Consider the following 23,885-nt stretch of genomic DNA (forward strand, 5'->3'; position numbering starts at 1 on the left):
CTACAACTTTACTTCTCATTTCCTTTCTTTTTCACCGGTGTAACCCGCTCACAAAATGATTTCTCATTTATTAACAGATTTGATCATCTATTTTTTTTTCTACATAAAGGAACAGGTATCAATCACCTGATTGCCAAATAATGTTGGGGGGAGGGGGTGTTATAACAAGAGGGACATTATATTTGTTATGAATAGAACATCGCCAAAACCAAATTCAGAGGGGAAATATAGTGTTACACTTTAATGACAGTGTTTTGGCTATGGGTAAATCCATTTGAATTCAACCACTTTTTGATGGCACCCCTTTTGATTTGAACAAAACCCATGGTATAAGTGCTCGAAAAGTAACTTTTTGGACCTGAATACCAAAACATTCAGGAGATAAAGGTGCTCAAAGATGACCCATTTTGCATACCCCACCATACCATGAGACATCCATGTCTTTATCACTGGAAAAGATAAACGGTTGAGATTTATATTTAAAAGCTTACAAAACAGGGTTGTCAAACTATTTTATGATTTCTGGAGATTTATTTTATATATTTGTTTTTAATTAAGTATTTTTTTAAACTTTTTATTAAGTCAATTATCTAAATCTGTAATGAGATTTTTTTCATATTCACACGTTGTATCTTAGCCTACTTGACATAATCTAAGGTTTTTGTGTTGTGCCCACCATCAGTTGAGACACAACTTGCTCTTGAATACAGGGTGGGTGTCATGTTTTGGATGATAAATGTACAAAAATGTCAACTTTAAAATGGTACCACAAAGATGGTTGGAGGTCCACACATCCGATAATGTTGACTTGTATGTGAATATCTGTTGTTTCAAATTATACTGCCAATCCTCCATATGAAACCTATTGAAATAAAGATAATAGAATAGACATGACATGACCCTTTAAATTGACATTAAACTGTGGGTGGACCGAAAGTCATTGTTGTGGTAGTAATTAGAAGTAAAAATGTCAATTCAATAAAAATGTCAATTGCAGTGGTCTGAAGGAATAGGTCCGTTCTATGAGTCATATTTCTATGATTGAAATGACACCCACTCTGTATTCAAGAGCATGTTGTGTCTCAACTGATGGCGGGGCACAACACAAACTTCAGATAATGTGAAATAGGGTCCAAGCTGCAACATTGGAGTTCACGCGTCACTTTCTGACAACTTCTTCCATGGGCAAACATGTATGGAAAGTTTTGTTTAAATCATAACGGATGCTTTCAAAAAGTGAGTGAATTCAAAATGGATTTACTGTGCCAGCACACCAAACAACAAGTCTGTATCATGTGAGAATGTGAGCGTACCCAGATGCTCAACTGAGGGACTTAGTATTCCAAAAAAACCTCTCTCTGAGACACTTCACAAGATGACTATAATATGTCAGCTAAAGAATTGTTCCCAGATCTCCCCTGTGTACATCTCAAGCCACAGTGCTACGATTTCTCCCCATTGTGGACACTCCTATGTTTGATAAGGTTACTCTGGAAGGAGAAGCTCTTGTAACATAGTTTGCACTTGAAGGGCCTCTCCTTGGTGTGAACGGTCTGGTGCTGCTTGATATATTTTGTCTTAGCGAAGCGCTTCCCACACGTGGGGCAGGCATACGGCTTTTCAGCGTCCGTCCTAATGCTCGGCCTCCCACGTTGTGACCCAATGACACCAGAGGAGGTAGAAGCAGGTGCCACCACCGTCAGGTGGTTAGTCTTTGAGCTCCCTCCTTGACCTCTAGCCATTGTTTGGGTGTTGTTGGGATTGTGTGCTGTGTTATAGGCTAGGTACCTCTCGTGGTGACCACCCATCCTGGCCCTGTCTGTATTGGTGGGGTAACCATGAGGTAACTGAGGAAGGCTAGACCCAGGTCCAGGCTTTCTATGAATCCAGTCACTAGTCATTAGACAAGACCCTGAAGGAGAAGACAGACTTCCTGATAGACTACCACCATGAGAGTCTCCCACCACTCTCTGTGAAGGCTGAAGTGCAGGGTGACCTGCTCTGTTCATCATGGATACTGTGGTGTTTGTATCATAGGAACAGGAGGGTCTATCTCTATCAGGCCCAGGTCCTGCTCCATCCCTGCACTGAGACTGTGAAGAGAAGGGTCTGGGCTGTGGACTGGATCCCTGACTGGAGCCTCTGTCTCTCTGATGACCACCAGGACTGAGGTTGTTCAGTCCACCTGTCCACTGGTTGTGTTCTGCGTGGTGCTGGAGTCTCTGTCCCACATGGTTCGGTTCTGGTTCTGACTCAGGAAGGAAGAGTGACGGCTCCTGATCCAGGGTTCTGATCCGGGGCCAGGGTTTGTGACCAGCTGCTTCAGAGGTCCAGTCTCTCCCGCCAGCAACACCAGATTTCATCAGGTCCTCATGGACTGCACACTGCAAACAACAATTGTAAAGACAATCATAAAACCTTATATAAGAAACTCTTTGCTGTACACACAGAAACATGACATCATATTATAAACTGTTTACCACAGTCAAGCCCATCTCTAACACTGTGATTCAAGCACCTAACAATATGGAGCCATTGGAGTTTACTATAATAAATGTCCTTATGTGTTGATTCAATAATTAATGTTTGGTTTGACTAAGATAAGGGAAAGTCTGTGCCTGAATTTCTTTTTTGAAAGTCAGTCAGCACAGAGTCGATTTTGTATATAATTTGAACAAAATGGTCATACACTCACAGAACATGAAGTACAGTACTTTTATTGCACAAAGCAATGTGACAAGTAGAATAATTTCTCACTATGGTAACACTTGACCTTTTCTGTAAATCTGGTACCCTCGCTTTGATAAAATGAATTTTCCTCATAAAACACCAGCATCAAACACCATGATAAGGTTGTCACTCTTCATCAGTGGAGCATTTTTACAGACACCATCCCCATATCATCTACTCTGCCTCATCATACTCATTCTTTCCTTAGTTCACCTCATCCAGTTTCCAACTACATACAACAGCCTCTCTCCCGTGTGAACCTTCAGGTGCATCTTCAGCTGGTAAAAAATAAATGGATTCCCATCCACTGACCTCCAATATGTTGCCTCTGGTGTCGTCCCCCGAGGCCTTGGCTGCACCCATCTGGGTCTGGGAATCCAATATGGCCGCCCAGTCTCCTCTGTTAGCCTCCAGCCAACAACCTTTAGAAACATGGCAGAGACAACTCTACATAAGGGGACCATACTTATGAACTTTTGCTTAGACTTGCTTTAAACCATCAGTCTAAAATGGCTAGCAGCTAGCTTTTCTCAAAGGGCAACCTGGCCAAATAAGCCACGATGCTGTGGACGGCCAGCTGAGCATATAATTTATATCCGGTAACAAAATAACAAATTCAACTCAGAGACCTCAAGCGGTAGAGCCGACATCCATTCGCATTTGTGCAACAGGTCAATTTGGCCCTGCTTAGGTCAATTGGGTCAAACTATAGTTTTAGCAAGTTTGTTAGGACATCTACCTTGTGCATGACACAAGTCATGCACCAACAATTGTTTACAGACAGATTATTTCACATATAATTCACTGTATCACAATTTCAGTGGGTCAGAAGTACACTATGTTGACTGTGCCTTTAAACAGCTTGGAAAACTCCAGAAAATGATGTCATGGCTTTAGAATCTCCTGATAGGCTAATTTACATAATTTGAGTCAATTGGAGGTGTACCTATGGATGTATTTCAAGGCCTAACTTCAACCTCAGCGCCTCTTTGCTTGACATCATGGGAAAATCAAAATAAATCCCCTAGACCTCAGGGGAAAAACATTGTAGACCTCCACAAGTCTGGTTCCTCCTTGAGAGCAATTTCCAAATGCCTGAAGGTACCACGTTCATCTGTACAAACAATAGTTCGCAAGTATAAACACCATGGGACCACGCAGCCGTCATACTGCTCAGGAAGGAGACGCGTTCTGTCCCCTAGAGATGAACGTACTTTGGTGCGAAAAGTGCAAATCAATCCCAGAACAGCAGCAAAGGACCTTGTGAAGATGCTGGAGGAAACAGCTACAAAAGTGTCTATATCCACAGTAAAACGAGTCCTATATTAACATAACCTGAAAGGCCGCTCAGCAAGGAAGAAGCCGGTCGCATCCGCGCTTCGGTCTGCAGGTTGTATAACTTTTTCATTACATTTCATTACATTTCATTATAGTACAACGGTCTGATTTGTCTAATCTTAGCAATTTCTTCTTAGCTAGCTACATAGTCGTCGTTGTATCAAAGATAATTGCGTAATTATCGTATTTCGTCGTCTCCTATCTGCCCAACACGTTCACCGTCTACCGTAGCACTGTAGTAACTATCACACTCAACTGAACGACTTGATTAGTGTAGTGTTAGCTAGCTACATAGTTGTCTTTGCTGTCTTCGTATCCAAGATAATTGTGTAGTTAGAGTGTGTAGTCTTAGAGTGATTATCCTAATTTACCGAGGTTAGCTAGCCAGCTATTTTGTCGTCCTTAACGTAGGAGACACTCCTAGCTAGCCAATAGCCAGCCAACGTCTACTGAATAGAACTTTCGCATTCGGTCGCATTCCGCTTCGCTCCACAGGTAGTATCATATTTTCATTTCATTTCATTACAGTCCCAACGGTGTGATTTGTTTGATCGTAGCTAGCTACATAGCTAGCTACATAGCCGTCTTTGTTTCAAAGATAATTGTGTAGTCTAGAGCGATTTTCTAGGTTAGCTAGCCAGCTATTGTCGTTCTCCTAACGCAACGTAACGTAACCAACACTGCTAGCTAGCCAGCTTGCCCCGAAAAGCAGCATTGTAGAAACTTCACACTCAACGGAACGACTTGATTAGGGTAGTGTCAACAACGCAGCTAGCCTACCTCAGCAGTACTGTATCATTTTAATCATTTTAGTCAATTAGATTCTTGCTACGTAAGCTTAACTTTCTGAACATTCGAGACGTGTAGTCCACTTGTCATTCCAATCTCCTCTGCATTAGCGTAGCCTCTTCTCTAGCCTGTCAACTATGTGTCTGTCTATCCCTGTTCTCTCCTCTCTGCACAGACCATACAAACGCTCCACACCGCATGGCCGCGGCCACCCTAATCTGGTGGTCCCAGCGCGCAGGACCCACGTGGAGTTCCAGGTCTCCGGTAGCCTCTGGAACTGCCGATCTGCGGCCAACAAGGCAGAGTTCATCTCAGCCTATGCCTCCCTCCAGTCCCTCGACTTCTTGGCTCTGACGGAAACATGGATCACCACAGACAACACCGCTACTCCTACTGCTCTCTTTTCATCCGCCCACGTGCTCTCGCACACCCCGATAGCTTCTGGTCAGCGGGGTGGTGGCACCGGGATCCTCATCTCTCCCAAGTGGTCATTCTCTCTTTCTCCCCTTACCCATCTGTCTATCGCCTCCTTTGAATTCCATGCTGTCACAGTTACCAGCCCTTTCAAGCTTAACATCCTTATCATTTATCGCCCTCCAGGTTCCCTCGGAGAGTTCATCAATGAGCTTGATGCCTTGATAAGCTCCTTTCCTGAGGACGGCTCACCTCTCACAGTTCTGGGCGACTTTAACCTCCCCACGTCTACCTTTGACTCATTCCTCTCTGCCTCCTTCTTTCCACTCCTCTCCTCTTTGACCTCACCCTCTCACCTTCCCCCTACTCACAAGGCAGGCAATACGCTCGACCTCATCTTTACTAGATGCTGTTCCTCCACTAACCTCATTGCAACTCCTCCAAGTCTCCGACCACTACCTTGTATCCTTTTCCCTCTCGCTCTCATCCAACACTGCCCCTACTCGGATGGTATCGCGCCGTCCCAACCTTCGCTCTCTCTCCCCCGCTACTCTCTCCTCTTCCATCCTATCATCTCTTCCCTCTGCTCAAACCTTCTCCAACCTATCTCCTGATTCTGCCTCCTCAACCCTCCTCTCCTCCCTTTCTGCATCCTTTGACTCTCTATGTCCCCTATCCTCCAGGCCGGCTCGGTCCTCCCTCCCGCTCCGTGGCTCGACGACTCATTGCGAGCTCACAGAACAGGGCTCCGGGCAGCCGAGCGGAAATGGAGGAAAACTCGCCTCCCTGCGGACCTGGCATCCTTTCACTCCCTCCTCTCTACATTTTCCTCCTCTGTCTCTGCTGCTAAAGCCACTTTCTACCACTCTAAATTCCAAGCATCTGCCTCTAACCCTAGGAAGCTCTTTGCCACCTTCTCCTCCCTCTTGAATCCTCCCCCCTCCTCCCTCTCTGCAGATGACTTCGTCAACCATTTTGAAAAGAAGGTCGACGACATCCGATCCTCGTTTGCTAAGTCAAACGACACCGCTGGTTCTGCTCACACTGCCCTACCCTGTGCTCTGACCTCTTTCTCCCTCTCTCTCCAGATGACATCTCGCGTCTTGTGACGGCCGGCCGCCCAACAACCTGCCCGCTTGACCCTATCCCCTCCTCTCTTCTCCAGACCATCTCCGGTGACCTTCTCCCTTACCTCACCTCGCTCATCAACTCATCCCTGACCGCTGGCTACGTCCCTCCCGTCTTCAAGAGAGCGAGAGTTGCACCCCTTCTGAAAAAACCTACACTCGATCCCTCCGATGTCAACAACTACAGACCAGTATCCCTTCTTTCTTTTCTCTCCAAAACTCTTGAACGTGCCGTCCTTGGCCAGCTCTCCCGCTATCTCTCTCAGAATGACCTTCTTGATCCAAATCAGTCAGGTTTCAAGACTAGTCATTCAACTGAGACTGCTCTTCTCTGTATCACGGAGGCGCTCTGCACTGCTAAAGCTAACTCTCTCTCCTCTGCTCTCATCCTTCTAGACCTATCGGCTGCCTTCGATACTGTGAACCATTAGATCCTCCTCTCCACCCTCTCCGAGTTGGGCATCTCGGCGCGGCCCACGCTTGGATTGCGTCCTACCTGACAGGTCGCTCCTACCAGGTGGCGTGGCGAGAATCCGTCTCCTCACCACGTGCTCTCACCACTGGTGTCCCCAGGGCTCTGTTCTAGGCCCTCTCCTATTCTCGCTATACACACCAAGTCACTTGGCTCTGTCATAACCTCACATGGTCTCTCCTATCATTGCTATGCAGACGACACACAATTAATCTTCTCCTTTCCCCCTTCTGACGACCAGGTGGCGAATCGCATCTCTGCATGTCTGGCAGACATATCAGTGTGGATGACGGATCATCACCTCACGCTGAACCTCGGCAAGACGGAGCTGCTCTTCCTCCCGGGAAGGACTGCCCGTTCCATGATCTCGCCATCACGGTTGACAACTCCATTGTGTCCTCGTCCCAGAGCGCTAAGAACCTTGGCGTGATCCTGGACAACACCCTGTCGTTCTCAAATAACATCAAGGCGGTGGCCCGTTCCTGTAGGTTCATGCTCTACAACATCCGCAGAGTACGACCCTGCCTCACACAGGAAGCGGCGCAGGTCCTAATCCAGGCACTTGTCATCTCCCGTCTGGATTACTGCAACTCGCTGTTGGCTGGGCTCCCTGCCTGTGCCATTAAACCCCTACAACTCATCCAGAACGCCGCAGCCCGTCTGGTGTTCAACCTTCCCAAGTTCTCTCACGTCACCCCGCTCCTCCGCTCTCTCCACTGGCTTCCAGTTGAAGCTCGCATCCGCTACAAGACATGGTGCTTGCCTACGGAGCTGTGAGGGGAACGGCACCTCAGTACCTCCAGGCTCTGATCAGGCCCTACACCCAAACAAGGGCACTGCGTTCATCCACCTCTGGCCTGCTCGCCTCCCTACCACTGAGGAAGTACAGTTCCCGCTCAGCCCAGTCAAAACTGTTCGCTGCTCTGGCCCCCCAATGGTGGAACAAACTCCCTCACGACGCCAGGACAGCGGAGTCAATCACCACCTTCCGGAGACACCTGAAACCCCACCTCTTTAAGGAATACCTAGGATAGGATAAAGTAATCCTTCTCACCCCCCCCTTAAAAGACCTAGATGCACTATTGTAAAGTGGCTGTTCCACTGGATGTCATAAGGTGAAAGCACCAATTTGTAAGTCGCTCTGGATAAGAGCGTCTGCTAAATGACTTAAATGTAAATGTAAATGTAAGCCACTGCTCAAAAACCGCCATATAAAAGCCAGACTACGGATTGCAACTGCACATGGGGAGAAAGATCGTACTTTTTGGATAAATGTCCCCTGGTCTGATGAAACAAAAATAGAACTGTTTGGTCATAATGACCATCATTATGTTTGGAGGAAAAAGGGGCAGGCTTGCAAGCCGAAGAACAACATCCCAACCATGAAGCACGGGGTTGGCAGCATCATGTTGTGAGGGTGCTTTGCTGCAGGAGGAACTGGTGCACTTCACAAAATAGATGGCATTATGAGGGGGGGAAATTATGTGGATATATTGAAGCAACATCTCAAGACATCAGTCAGGAAGCTAAAGCTTGGTCGCAAATGGGTCTTCCAAATGGACAATGACCCCAAGCATACTTCCAAAGTTGTGGCAAAATGGCTTAAGGACAATAAAGTCAAGGTATTGGGGTGGCCATCACAAAATCTTGACCTCAAACATATAGAAAATTTCTTGGCAGAACTGAAAAATCGTATGCGAGCAAGGAGACCTATAAACCTGACTCAGTTACACCAGCTCTGTCAGGAGGAATACGCCAAAATTCACCCAACTTATTGTGGGAAGCTTGTAGAAGGCTACCCAAAACGTTTGACCCAAGTTAAACTATTTAAAGGCAATGCTACCAAATACTAATTGAGTGTATGTAAACTACTGACACACTGGGAATGTCATGAAAGAAATAAAAGCTGAAATAAATCATTCTCTCTACTATTATTCTGACATTTCACATTCTTTAAATAAAGTGGTGTTCCTACCTGACCTAAGACAGGGAATTTTTACTAGGATTAAATGTCAGGAACTGTGAAACTGAGTTTAAATGTATTTGGTAAGGTGCATGTAAACTTCTGACTTCAAATGTATATTCATTGTAGCAACAAATATTTATGTATTAGGCCTATTCTACAGCCTGCGTCTTGGTCTGAGTGACTTCAAGTTGTAAAGCTAGGAGAAGGCAAGGCTGGACACTTGGTGAACCTAGCCAGATCAGTCAATTTACACTTTGTTTACACGTGAGACAAGGTAAGCTAGATAATGATTCTAAAAACGCATATAAAATGTAGTCCTATCCTACATGTAGGCAAGTGTACACAACCATGCAGCCTCATATACTAAGATATTTGTAGGTCCTAGCAGTATGTTTGTGAAGACGACAGAAGAAAGTCTTAGGCTTAGCTCCTTATGAAATTCAATTCTTAATCTTCATTTGAGGTGACGACTGCACTTTTCTTCTCAACACAATACCACAATGAATGTCCACATATCAAAAGAAAAATTATGACCCCATTGGGGATTTGAACTTAAGTCGCAAGTGGGGATAAGCGTTAGGAACTAGGCGTCTTACACTGTGAGCCAATTGTCCAGACTCATGAGTTCATTTGATTATCTGAATGTGAGGGTGGACTCCTGGTATGGATGCTTTAGGGTCATTCCACCTCAAGAAGCACAAGAGGATTTTGACACCCACCATCTCAGATTGTTCTGAAATTGTTTTTGTTGTTCGAAATAGATAAGATTAGCATTCCTGCAACATTATTCGCTTGAAATATAATTTCATCTCTGAGAAATGAAGCTAATTGATTGCACCCAACTTGTCCATTCTAGTTTATAGGATTCATATATTGTTCAATAAATATAGCATCTAACCTCTGATTTGGACCAAACTTTTTCTAACAATAATTTAGACATGAGGAATTCAAAGAAATTGTCAAATGCCACCCATGAACGCTCCACACCAATTCCACCCCAGTGAATTTGGTGCCTCCCCCCTTTTAGATACATTGGTCTTTGAAATTGTTAGGTTTCTGTCCATTCCTACATCCTGATATTACTGTATGTAGGTTATATGTATTTCTCCCTTACCTTGCTCCCCCATCTTTAGTCCACTCAGCAGATCAATGCTCTCTGGTCCGTCCTCTATTGTCTCCTCTTTGACCAGCAGCAGATCAGGCTTCCCTTCCTCCATGTCTACTGACTGTAAGAGATACAGAGTGAGAGGATGTTGGATTAAGACATTCGCTATGAGTACTATTCAAACGTTTTAGTTGATTTGATACTAAGATTTTATTCTTTGACACTCATTCGTGGTTGGATCCTTGAAAGACATGGGCTGTGTCTGAATAACCATATTTGCATCCTAAATAGTAAGCTGTTTGAGTATTTGAAAAAGAAAAGATTAGTGTGCGACGTTTTGAAAATTGAGTATACTTGAAATGCCTGGATGTCATAACGCTATTGTTATTTTACTGCTGCTGTTTAATTATTTGTAACTTTTATTTTCTATTTTTTACTTAAACGTATTTTTCTTAAAACCTCTTAAAGCATTGTTGATTAAGGGTTTGTAAGTAAGCATTTAACTGTATTTCTATTTTTTTAAATTATTTCACCTTTATTTAATCAGATAGGCCAGTTGAGAACAAGTTCTCATTTACAACAGCGACCTGGCCAAGATAAAGCAAAGCAGTGCAACAAAAACAATAACACAGAGTTACACATGGGTTAAACAAACATACAGTCAATAACACAATAGAAAAATCTATGTACAGTGTGTGCAAATGTAGTAAGATTAGGGAGGTAAGGCAATCAATAGGCCATAGAATGGAAATAATTACAATTTAGCATTAACACTGGAGTGATAGATGTGCAGATGATGATGTGCAAGTAGAGATACTGGGGTGCAAAAGAGAAAGAAAAAAAACAATATGGGGATGAGGTAGTTGGGTGTGCTATTTACAGATGGGGTGTGTACAGGTACAGTGATCGGTAAGCTGCTCTGACGGAGATATAAGTCTCCAGCTTCAGTGATTTTTGCAATTCGTTCCAGTCATTGGCAGCAATAGAACTGGAAGGAATGGTGGTCAAAGTAGGTGTTGGCTTTGAGGATGACCAGTGAAATATACCTGCTGGAGTGTGTGCTACAGGTGGGTGTTGCTATGGTGACCAGTGAGCTGAGATAAGGCGGAGCTTTACCTAGCATAGACTTATAGATGACCTGGAGCCAGTGGGTTTGGCGACAAATGTAGCGAGGGCCAGCCAACAAAAAAGGAGTATGGTGGGATTCAAAATGGTTTTTGATCTGTTTGTTAACTTGGCATTCAAAGATTTAGGAAGGCAGGGCAGGATGGATATAGGTCTATAACAGTTTGGGTCTGGAGTGTCTCCCCCTTTGAAGAGGGGGATGACCGCGGCAGCTTTCCAATCTTTGGTGATCTCAGATGATACTAAAGAGAGGTTGAACAGGCTAGTAATAGGGGTTGCAACAATTTCGGTGGGTAATTTTAGAAAGAGAGGGTCCAGATTGTCTAGCCCAGCTGATTTGTAGGGATCCAAATTTTGCAGCTCTGTCAGAACATCAGTTGTCTGGATTTGGGTGAAGGAGAAGCAGGGGGGGACTTGGGCAAGTTTCTGGGGGGGGTGCAGAGCTGTTGGCCGGGGTAGGGGTAGCCAGGTGGAAAGCATGGTCAGCCGTAGAAAAATGCTTATTGAAATGATCGATTATCATAGATTTATCGGTGGTGACAGTGTTTCCTAGCCTCAGTGCAGTGGGAAGCTGGGAGGAGGTGCTCTTATTCTCCATGGACTTTACAGCGTCCCAAAACTTTTTGGAATTAGTGCTACAGGAATCAAAATTTCTGTTTCAAAAAGCTAGCCTTAGCTTTCCTAACTGACTGTGTATATTGGTTCCTGACTTCCCTGAAAAGATCTACACCTGTTGTATTCAGCGCACGTGACAAATAAAATTTGATTTGATAGTCTTTTTGGCTTTGACAACAGCTGATAAATTAGATATAGGGATGCACTAACAAAATCAACTAATAACAGGAAACAAGGCAGGCAAAACTGATCCTAAATCAGCACTCCTACTCTGAGAGGCTTTGTGGATAAGGGCCCTGACCTAATACCAATCAGACAGTAGTTTACAGTCGGCTCACCTCAGTGAGACTGTGTGTGGTCCTGTGCTGCTCAGCTGGTTCCTCTGTTGGTTCAAGAGGAGGTGTAGTCTGGTTGTCCTCCATGACCATGGTCCCCTTAGGGTTCCCCAGACCCTCCTCACACCCCTCCTCCTTCACCAGTAGCACCTCCTCCTCCTGGAAGAGAGAGGTGATACAGATTACATAGACATAGACTCCATCAGATACGTACAGTACACACTAAAAACGCAGAGATAAAACACACTTTAAACATGGAGTGTTTACCCATCTCCACTACATGAGACCTGTACTGTAGTTAACTTCATTGCTGTTACACCCATCATGGTGGACATAAATTATGATGTTGTGGGTAAATAAGAGTCAGCTAATACCAATCAGACAGTAGTTTACAGTCGGCTCACCTCAGTGAGACTGATAAGTCAAAAGTCATCATCAGACCATCAACCACCCCTCGCCTAATTTCAGTAAACGAATGGACAACTTCCAGCTTATACATACTATATACATTTTACGGACATAGTATATTTTACATTATTTCTATTTATTTTGGGCCCACCCTTCAGCTACCCTCAACCCCTCCCATCTATCCCTGAAGACCATCCCGTTTTGATTTCTAATTGTCATATACAGTGGGGAGAACAAGTATTTGATAACCTGCAAAATCAGCAGTGTTTCCTACTTACAAAGCATGTAGAGGTCTGTAATTCTTATCATAGGTACACTTCAACTGTGAGAGACGGAATCTAAAACAAAAATCCAGAAATCACATTGTATGATTTTTAAGTAATTAATTTGCATTTTATTGCATGACATAAGTATTTGATACATCAGAAAAGCAGAACTTAATATTTGGTACAGAAACCTTTGTTTGCAATTACAGAGATCATATATTTCCTGTAGTTCCTGACCAGGTTTGCACACACTGCAGCAGGGATTTTGGCCCACTCCTCCATACAGACCTTCTCCAGTTCCTTCAGGTTTCAGGGCTGTCGCTGGGCAATACGGACTTTCAGCTCCCTCCAAAGATTTTCTATTGGGTTCAGGTCTGTAGCCTGGCTAGGCCACTCCAGGACCTTGAAATGCTTCTTACGGAGCCACTCCTTAGTTGCCCTGGCTGTGTGTTTCAGGTCGTTGTCATGCTGGAAGACCCAGCCACGACCCATCTTCAATGCTCTTACTGAGGGAAAGAGGTTGTTGGCCAAGATATCGCGATACATGGCCCCATCCATCCTCCCCTCAATACGGTGCAGTCATCCTGTCCCCTTTGCAGAAAAGCATCCCCAAAGAATGATGTTTCCACCTCCATGCTTCACGGTTGGGATGGTGTTCTTGGGGTTGTACTCATTCTTCTTCTTCCTCCAAACACAGCGAGTGGAGTTTAGACCAATAAGCTCTATTTTTGTCTCATCAGACCACATGACCTTCTCCCATTCCTCCTCTGAATCATCCAGATGGTCATTGGCAAACTTCAGACGGGCCTGGACATGCACTGGCTTGAGCAGGGGGACCTTGCGTGCGCTGCAGGATTTTAATACATGACGGCGTACTGTGTTACTAATGGATTTCTTTGAGACTGTGGTCCCAGCTCTCTTCAGGTCATTGACCAGGTCCTGACGTGTAGTTCTGGGCTGATCCCTCACCTTCCTCATGATCATTGATGCCCCACGAGGTGAAATCTTGCATGGAGCCCCAGACCGAGGGTGATTGACCGTTATCTTGAACTTCTTCCATTTTCTAATAATTGCGCCAACAGTTGTTGCCTTCTCACTTCTCACTGCTTGCCTATTGTCCTGTAGCCCATCCCAGCCTTGTGCAGGTCTACAATTTTATCCCTGATGTCCTTACACTGCTCTCTGGACTTGGCCATTATGGAGAGGTTGGAGTCTGTTTGATTGAGTGTGTGGACAAGTGTCTTTTATACAGGTAACGAGTTCAAACAGGTGCAGTTAATACAGGTAATGAGTGGAGAACAGGAGGGCTTCTTAAAGAAAAACGAACAGGTCTGTGAGAGACGGAATTCTTACTGGTTGGTAGGTGATCAAATACTTATGTCATGCAATAAATAAAATGCAAATGAATTACTTAAAAATCATACAATGTGATTTTCTGGATTTTTGTTTTAGATTCCGTCTCTCACAGTTGAAGTGTACCTATGATAAAATTACAGACCTCTACATGCTTTGTAAGTAGGAAAACCTGCAAAATCGGCAGTGTATCAAATACTTGTTCTCCCCACTGTATTTTTCAAATGTGCTGTTTGACCAATGTTCTGAACCTTTCTATTCTCATTGTTTCTACAATTGTAAATTAAAGATGACCATTTTTGCTAAGAGTATTATTATATTATTGATCGATTGACTATGACTTTTCAAAATCACCCAGCAGTGCTATTTGCAGAGTTAGCGCCAGGTAAATGTAGCAATTCTTCAGCCATTCCTGAACCTGCAACCAAAAACAAGCCACATATGGACAGTACCAAAACAAGTGATCTAATGACTCTGTCCTTTCGCAGCAAAATCTGTAGAGCTGGGATGGTTGTATCCCCCATATATACAGTGCATTCGTAAAGTATTCAGACTCTTTCCCCTTTTCCCAATTTTGTTATGTTACAGCCTTATTTTAAAATTGATTAAATTAATATTTTTCCTCAGCACTCTACACACAATACTCCATAATGATAAAGCGAAAACATGTTTTTAGAAATGTTTGCACATTTATAAAAAAAATATATAAACTGATATACCTTATTTTTTGGAATCCACCTGTGGTAAATTCAATTGATTGGACATGATTTGGAAAGGCACACACCTGTTTATAAGGTCCCACAGTTGACAGTGCATGTCAGAGCAAAAACCAAGCCATGAGGTGAGGTCAAAGGAATTATCTGTAGAGCTCCGAGACAGGATTATATTGAGGCACAGATTTGGGGAAGGGTACCTGCATTGAAGGTCCCCAAGAACACAGTGGCCTCCATCATTCTAAAATGGAATAAGTTTGGAACCACCGAGACTCTTCCTTGAACTGGCCGCCCGGCCGAACTGAGCAATTGGGGGAGAAGGACCTTGGTCAGGGAGGTGACCGAGAACTCGATGGTCACTCAGAGAGCTCCAGAGTTCATCTGTGGAGATGGGAGAACCTTCCAGAAGGACAACAATTTCTGCAGCACTCCACCAATCAGGCCTTTATGGTAGATTGGCCAGACGGAAGCCACTCCGCAGTAAAAGGCACATGACAGCCCGCTTGGAGTTTGCAAAAAGGCACCTAAAGGACTTTCAGACCATGAGAAACAAGATTCTCTGGCCTGATGAAACCAAGATTGAACTCCTTGGCCTGAATGACAAGCGTCACGTCTGGAGGAAACCTTGCACCATCCCTACAGTGAAGCATGGTGGTGGCAGCATCATGCTGGGGACGTTTTTCAGCGGCAGAGACTAGTCAGGATAGAGGGAAAGATGATCGGAGGAAAGTACAGAGATATTTCATGAAGACTTGCTCCAGAGCGCTCAGGACCTCAGACTGGGGGCGAAGGTTCACCTTCCAACAGGACAATGCAGGAGTGGCTTCCGGACAAGTCTACGAATGTCCTTGAGTGGCCCAGCCAGAGCCCTGACTTGAACCCCATCTCTGGAGAGACCTGAAAATAGCTGTGCAGCGACGCTCCCCATCCAACCTGACAGAGCATGAGAGGATCTACAAAGAAGAATGGGAGGAACTCCCCAAATAAAGGTGTGCCAAACTTTTAGTCATACCCAAGAAGACGAGGCTGTAATCGCTGCAAAAGGTGCTTCAACAAAGTACTGAGTAAAGGGTCTGAATACTTATGTAAATGTAATATTTCCGTTTTTTTTAAAATTATTATAAATTTGATGAACTTTAAAAAAAACAGTTTTTGCTTTGGGGTATTGGGGTATTGAGGGTAGAATGGTGAGGAGAAAAAAATATTTACACCGTTTTAGAATAAGGCTGTAACATAACAAAATGTTGAAAAAGTCAAGGGGTCTGAATACTTTCTGAATGCACTGTAGAAAGAAAGATATATAGATATACACACTGTGCAGAACATTATATTGGTTGCAAGAATCTTGCATAATAATAAAAAATTGAAAGACTCAAAGTTTTGAATCAAGTGTAGTTGTCACAAAAACCACGTACCATGGAATCGGTACATCGAAAATCTCTTCAACTATTTTGCAACCTGTATGGTGCATTTGGTCCTAAAATGAAACTGGTATACTTTTATTTATCACAATTTTCTTTAACCAATTTTGGTCTTTAATGCAGGTCTGACAGACAAATTCGTTACCTTGTACCCCTTTCACTTGCCTCATTCATTTTTGCAGTAATGCTGCAGTTGGTTGTAATTTTGGATAGAGCAGACATTTCCATATTTTTGTAAACTGCATGTGTGAAATAACTCTACCAGTCCTATTTATGATATAATTTACAAAGATTACTGTTTTTTTGTGTGTTTTTTTTATATCAATTAGTATATTTGAGTTTAACCATAATATGTGTTGTAATATTTGTTCTGTCTTTTCTCTGGTGGATTAAACTGAAATGGCAACCAGCTTTCTATGGCTTGTTTTAAAAAGAGTGATATTTTGAAGATTGTTTAATTTTCAAACAACCGAAAGTGAGGTTATAATCTGAATAAAGGGAATAAGGTCCTTCTTGAACAAGGAGCGAACCATATTGGATTTATGTATTGCTTTGGCATGACTGAAGCCTTTACTTAGAGGTCCAGTACTTTAATATTTTATCATTTCTGCCCTACGAATTCATTATATAAATAGGCCCGTTCAATTTTGTCTGGCATAATGTTCCATAATAAATAGGTGTTTGTTAGTGTGTGTATGTGTAGGTATATTTCGTTTATATTGGTTATAAAGTGCTGTTGTGTGATTTATATGATCAGAAGTTATGTATATTAAAGGGAGTCTCAATGAAAGTCTTAGAATGAAAAGTCAAATGTTTTGTTTATTAAACAAACAAGTTTTAACTAGACCATATAAAAACCACATATACACACATCTCAACTACAAATCTGAATGGACTTGATAAACTGCATTCATTTTCTCATTAAAAGTGTATTTGGAAAAAAATAAGTAGTTAAATATAAGTGATGAAACAGGTATTTGTGATCATTCTATAGCCCCCCAGCTTGATTTTGTTAAATTTTAGGGACCTAGGAATTTTGTTTTGAAGCTAATTTCCTGCAGTTCTACATAGTTTAACAAAGACTCATTACATCTTTTAGGTAGGCTATTTAATGATAATAATAATAATAAAAAATAATGGATAAGGAAAATAAATGATAGACCAGATTTCCCCAAAAGTTATTCTGCTACCAAATATAATTATAATAATAATTTATATGAACATTCAATTTTATTATACATATTATATTTTACAGAAAGTGAATTGATAGCGAGAGTCACATATGGTATAAGATTACTTCCCAAGCAAAGTCAAATTTCTTTGACTCTTCGACTTTAGAAGGTTGTAGCTAAACCTCTGAATGTCAGGCTTATATATATATGCCTTAAATATCCCACAATGTCTGGGCCTTGCACTTCAATGCTCTTTGTTGTTGCGGAAATTGACCAACTACTGCTGTTTACTTTGTGCATCTGTCATTTCACTGAGTCCACCTTCAATGCAGGGTTTGATGTTAACATCAGACGCTATTGAGTGGAATGGTAACTTTCTAGGTTATAGAGTGGAATGGTTTTTCTGCTGGTGTATCCTGAGGTATCTCCTCTCTGAGAACCTCTTCCCGCAGTGCATACAGGCAAATGGCCTCTCTCCGGTGTGGACCTTCAGGTGCATCTTCAGCTGGTGCTGACGGGAGAACCTCTTCTCACACTGGGTACAGCTGAATGGTTTCTCCCCTGTGTGGACTCTTTGATGCCTCTTCAGGGTGCCAGCCTCAGCAAAGCACATGTGACACTGGGTACAGCTGAAGGGTTTCACCCCTGTGTGGACCCTCTGGTGGATCTCTACCTTCTGGGGGCAGCTGAAGCCTTTGTTACAGAACACGCAGAGGAACCGCTTCTCTTTACCATTGACAGATTCTGATCCCCCTCCCTGAGCCTGGGGTCTAACACTGTCGTTTGAGTTCAATACCTGATCGAAAAGGGCGCGGCCTTGTGAATCAGAAGGCCCCATCGACGTGGACACTGGGTCACGATCCCTGAACACGTGTAAAGGGGAGTGGATCGCAACATTTGGATTTGTCTCTATGATTTCCCTATAATCTAAGAAATCTCTGCCCTGTGAGTGTCCGTCTCCTAGGTGACTATCTGCATTCCATGTGGGAGGAGTGTTACCCTCCAATTTCACAGTCAATTCATTTACAACCATAACCTCCCCTTTCTTATCTAGGCACCCATCAGAGTATAGACTACTACTGTACTGGTTCCAGTCCCCTCTAGACAGATCAGTCTGTGTATCTAAACCCAAGGACATGTTGCTAGGGTCCATCTCTGTAGTGTAAGAACAAGACAGGCCATCACCACCAGTGTCTAATGCATCACCATCTCCAAGGGAATAAACTGTCCTCTGGCTCTGTTGAAATACCGGTAAATACTCTGAACCAGGAGCAGGAGGACAGCCCAGTGTCCCCAACCCCAGTTTCTCTGGGTCTGATCTGTGGTCAGATCCTGGGTGTAAGAGCCTGTGTGTTACAGTTAAAGTCTTGGTGTCTGTCTCTGACTTGAGAACGGCGTTTGCCGTTCCACTGACCTCCGTGATGCTGCTTCGGGTCCTGGGCTGCGCTGAGGCGGTGGTATGGTCCTCCGTGGCTTCAGGGGGCACTCCAGCCTGTCCAGTCTGGATGTCACTGCTGTGCCGTGTGTCCTCCTCTCCTTCAGACCTCTCCAGTTTGACCCCAGGACCTGCAGCCTCTGCATCCTGACACAAGAAGAGGGGAGGTTATTACCGGTACATGAGTAGAATTGGAAAACAATGTCATAGGGAAGTCTCACAAGCTCCCCTATGGCAGCTTGGATGGGAAGCGTCGCTGCACAGCTATTTTCAGGTCTCTCCAGAGACCGCGCTCTGGCTGGGCCACTCAAAGACATTTAGAGACTTGTCCTGAAGCCACTCTTGCATTGTCTTGGCTGTGTGCTTAGGGTTGTTGTCCTGTTGGAAGGTGAACCTTTGCCCCAATCTGAGGTCCTGAGCACTCTGGAGCAGGTTTTCATCAAGGAGCTCTCTGTACTTTGCTCCGTACATCTTTCCCTCGATCCTGACTAGTCTCTAAGTCCTTGCCGCTGAAAACATCCCCACAGCATGACGCTGCCACCACCATGCTTCACTGTAGGGATGGTGCCAGGTTTCCTCCAGATGTGGTGCTTGGCATTTAGGCCAAGGAGTTCAATCTTGGTTTCATCAGACCAGAGAATCTTTAGGTGCCTTTTGGCAAACCCCAAGCGGGCTGTCATGTGCCTTGTACTGAGGAGTGGCTTCTGTCTGGCCACTCTACCATAAAGGCCTGATTTGGTGGAGTGCTGCAGAGTTGGTTGTCCTTCTGGAACGTTCTCCAATCTCCACAGAGGAACTCCGGAGCTCTGTCAGAGTGACCTTCGGGTTCTTGGTCAACTCCCTGACCAAGGCCTTTCTCCCACGATTGCTCAGTTTTACCGAGAAGACAGCTCTAGGAAGTCTTGGTGTTTCCAAACTTCTTCCATTTAAGAATGATGAAGGCCACTGTTGCTGTCAACTGTGGGGCCTTTCCATATCATGTCCAATCAATTGAATTTACCACTGTTGGACTCCAATCAAGTTGTCGAAACATTTCAAGGATGATCAATGGAAACAGGATGCACCAGAGCTTAATTTAGAGTCTCATGGCAAAGGGTCTGAATACTTTTTGCTTTGTCATTATGGAGTATTGTGTGCAGATTGAGTGAAAAATGATGTAATACATTTTAGAGTAAGGCTGTAAAGTAACAAAATTTGGAAAACGTCAAGGGGTCTGAATACTTTCCAAATGCACTGTATGTCAATGAGCGTTAGCATTCTAGCTAACAGCTGCATCCAAAATAGGTATTTCGCAGAAAAAAAAGACCACAACCAAATATAATCTTAGTGACTTTTCAAGTAATAATCAAAACATTGTACGTGTATGACAAACCAAAAATGTGTGGCTCTGGTTACAACAACCTATGAATGATTCTTCGGGGCCCTGACTGACGACTGTGTGACCTGCTCTCATTCTGCAATCTACATCCAAAAGTAGCGCTCACCTGGTCAGAATACCTGTACGATATTGTGTCTGCACAACATAGCTAGCTAGCTAAGTAATCAGGGAAATTATTTCATACTATCCAAAAACTAACCAAGACCCAAATCTGAACACATGTGCAGAGGGGAATGGGGCGAAATTGTACCTCTTGCCATTCCTCTGTATCGGTCAAGGATCTTGACACTACTGGGACGACTGGCGAGGACGCGATCTCGCATTGTCCTCTCTGCGCGCTCCCGTGCCATCTTCAGTTCCAGTAGCTGTAGTTTCCTCCGCAATGCCCTGTTATCATTCTGGCTTTGAGAAATTTCCAAACGAAACACTGCATAGTCGTCGTCTACGAGTTTACAAATATCTGCAACGGCTGCATTCGCAAGCACCTCCATGATGGAGGCTATTTGAGTGTGAAAAACCATACAGTTAGCCATTGTTAGCAGCTAGCGTTACCTAGATAACATCTATCAATAAAGTCCTGTCTACAACGCGAATTAAAGACTACATGGGGTAAGAATGTGGTGCTCTGCTGTTAAATGGTCTATATTCTGAGTTCATTTGTGTTGATAAACGTCTAAATAACCAAATTAAAAACGCTGAAGTGGAAATGTTTCTTGGTCGTTGACATTGTTTACTTCCGTTTACACTGAAGAGAAAGGATGTTGTTCTTCTTCGAGGAGGTTTAACGCGGTTGGCATCCAATATATGTTGCATTACCGCCATCTATTAGACTGGAGTACAACTACCTTATACTTTGCTTGAAAACGAAATAAACAAATACCCTACCATCTAACACTACACTCACAAAAAAAGACCACCACTCTACTCCAATATTTAAATCTATTTAGTCCTACCTCATGCTAACAACCTTAAAGAATGGGACATCACCACTCAACACACCCTGTAACTCTTCTGATGTCAAGTCTCGCAAACCTAAATACCTCTGCAGCTGCCACCACAACCTCAATTTTCTGAGACTTACATTCCATCCCTGCAGCACAGTTGATAACCATTGCTGTAAATGCCGAAAATCCAATCTTACTGAAACATATCACTTGTTGGCCTATCCCTCTACTGGTACAGATCTACTACTCACACCACTCCTCTCAGGATCCGTCCTCCTTGACCCATCTTCCTCTACTTTCTTCACTGCCTCAGCATATGACACGTCTGCACTACTCTAACCCTGGAAACCACCTCAACCTGCCTCTCTCGCACAGGACATTTCTGATCCCCAGTCCCATGGGCACCCCTACAATTAACACATACCACTACTTTCCCCAATGCTACACATTTCTTTGTCTCATGCCCTTCTGCACACTTCTCACACCTAGGAACCTCCCTCCTAAACATTACTGCCACATGCCCATAAGCTTGACACCTGTAACAACGTAATGTATTTGGCACAAAAGCTCATACAGGATAACTTATATACCCAAACATCTTTGATGGGAAAATACTCAACATCAAAACTCAAAAGAACAGACTCTTCTGTTTCCCCACTCTCACCCTGTCTGCATCGCACCAAACGACGAGCATCACAAACACCGGGAATCTTCCCCTTCAGTTGATCAACTTCTACTTTTACTGCTGCCGCAGTAATCACTCCTGTTATTGGTAGGTGTCATAACTCAAATGGTGTGGCTAAATGAAAAGAGTATGTGCACTGTACTTTTTTAAATTACATTTATTTTAACAGGGAGAACGTTTATTTTGCAAGGGAACCCTGCATCTTACAATTGCACAACAAATTACACAAGAAAATAAAAGTACAAACAAATAAAATAAGACATACACATGGGCTGTGGTAATGTCTGGAGCGGAATGGGTGGAATGGTATCAAATACATCAAACACATGGTTTCCATGTGTTTTATGCCATTCCAATCATTCAGTCCAGCCATTATTGTGAGCCGTCCTCACCTCAGCAGCCTCCACTGTTTTGATGGTAAGCGGGGCACGTGAGGTCACCACATAACTATAAAGCCAATTATTTCAATACTAATTTAAGGTCAAAGGTTTTCTATAATGAAAGCAGCTTGTAGTTCAGATAGTGCCTGGTCTACAGGGGGGGGGGGGGGGGGCAATAGAATACACAACAGTATCGTCCATATACAGGTGCAGGTAAAGTTATTTTACAGACAACCAAATATAGTTAATAGTGCATTCGAAAGTATACAGATCCCTTGAATTTTTCCACATTTTGTTACGTTTCAGCATTATTCTAAAATTGATTAACAATCTACACACTACCCCAGAATGACAAAGCAAAATGTTTGCAAATGTATTAAAATTTTTAAATGGAAATATCACATTTACATAAGTATTCAGACCTTTTACTCAGTACTTTTTTGAAGCACCGTCGGCAGCAATTACACCCTCGAGTCTTCTTGGGTATCTTCTTGGCATACCTGTATTTGGGGAGTTTCTCCCATTCCTCTCTGCAGATCCTCTCAAGCTCTGTAAGGTTGGATGGGGAGTGTTGCTGCAGAGCTATTTTCAGGTCTCTCCAGAGACCGGGCTCTGGCTGGGACACTCAAGGACATTCAGAGACATGTCACGAAGCCACTCCGTTGTCTTGGCTCTGTGCTTAGGGTCATTGTCCTGTTGGAAAGTGAACCTTTGCCCCAATCTGAGGTCCTGAGTGCTAAGGAGCAGGTTTTCATCAAGGATCTCTCTGTACTTTGCTCCGTTCATCTTTGCCTCAATCCTGACTAGTCTCCTTATCCCTCCCCCTGAAAAACATCCCCAGAGCATGATGTTGCCACCACCATGCTTTACCGTAGGGATGGTACCAGGTTTCCGCCAGACGTAACACTTGGCATTCAGGCCTAAGAGTTCCATCTTGGTTTCATCAGACCAGAGAATCTTGCTTCTCATGATCTGAGAATCTTTAGGTGCCTTTTGGTAAACTCCAATTGGGCTGTCATGTGCCTTTTACTGAGGAGTGGCTTCCGTCTGGCCACTCTACCATAAAGGCCTGATTGGTGGAGTGTTGCAGAGATGGTTGTTCTTCTGGAAATCTCCACAGAGGAACTCTAGAGTTCTGTCAGAGTGACCATCGGGTTTTTGGTCACCTCCCTGCCTTTCTCCCCCAATTTCTCAGTTTGGACGGGCGGCCAGCTCTAGGAAGAGTTTTGGTGGTTCCAAACATCTTCCATTTAAGAATGATGGAGGCCACTGTGTTCTTGGGGATGCTGCAAAAATGCTTTGGTACCCTCATGGCTTGGTTTTTGCTCTGACATGCACTGTCAAATGTGGGACCTTATATGGACAGGTGTGTGCCTTTCCAAATCATGTCCAACCAATTCAATTGACCACAGGTGGACTCCAATCAAGTTGTAGAGACATCTCAAGGATGATCAATGTAAACAGGATGCACCTGAGCTCAATTTCGAGACTCATAGCAAAGGGTCTGAATACTTGTGTAAATAAGATATTTCTGTTTTTCTACATTTGCAAAAAGGTCTGAAAACCTGTTTTCACTTTGCATTTTGGGGTATTGTGTGTAGATTGCTGATGAAAAAAAAACATATTTAATACATTTTAGAATAAGGCTGTAACGTAACACAATGTGGAAAATTCAAGGGGTCTGAATACTTTCCAAAGGCACTGTCTACAGTAA

The 23,885-nt window shown here is 43.6% G+C and overlaps 1 protein-coding gene across 1 annotated transcript; it reads right to left on the reverse strand.

Moving 5' to 3' along the window:
- Nucleotides 1-48: 48 nt before the first annotated feature.
- Nucleotides 49-20,907, reverse strand: LOC115137412 (uncharacterized). The gene is made up of 7 exons (XM_065024106.1): nt 20,413-20,907; nt 19,006-19,082; nt 18,764-18,931; nt 12,020-12,175; nt 9,951-10,062; nt 3,043-3,152; nt 49-2,384 (listed from the first exon to the last, which is right to left on the reverse strand). The coding sequence occupies exons 1-7, from the start codon at nt 20,693-20,695 to the stop codon at nt 1,443-1,445; spliced, it is 1,848 nt and encodes a 615-aa protein (XP_064880178.1). The 5' UTR covers nt 20,696-20,907; the 3' UTR covers nt 49-1,442.
- Between the last annotated feature and the right edge of the window lie 2,978 nt (nt 20,908-23,885).

Source organism: Oncorhynchus nerka, linkage group LG11 (genome assembly GCF_034236695.1).
Source record: "Oncorhynchus nerka isolate Pitt River linkage group LG11, Oner_Uvic_2.0, whole genome shotgun sequence".
NCBI classification, from domain to species: Eukaryota; Metazoa; Chordata; class Actinopteri; order Salmoniformes; family Salmonidae; genus Oncorhynchus; species Oncorhynchus nerka.

Excerpts from the sequence above, each read along its gene's own strand:
- LOC115137412 (XM_065024106.1), bottom strand. The coding sequence starts at position 20,695 with ATGGCTAACTGTATGGTTTTTCACACTCAAATAGCCTCCATCATGGAG. Across the intron at positions 18,932-19,005 it reads AAGCTGCCATAGGGGAGCTT|GATGCAGAGGCTGCAGGTCC; the intron begins GTGAGACTTCCC and ends TTCTTGTGTCAG. Across the intron at positions 10,063-12,019 it reads CCACACACAGTCTCACTGAG|TCAGTAGACATGGAGGAAGG; the intron begins GTGAGCCGACTG and ends TATCTCTTACAG.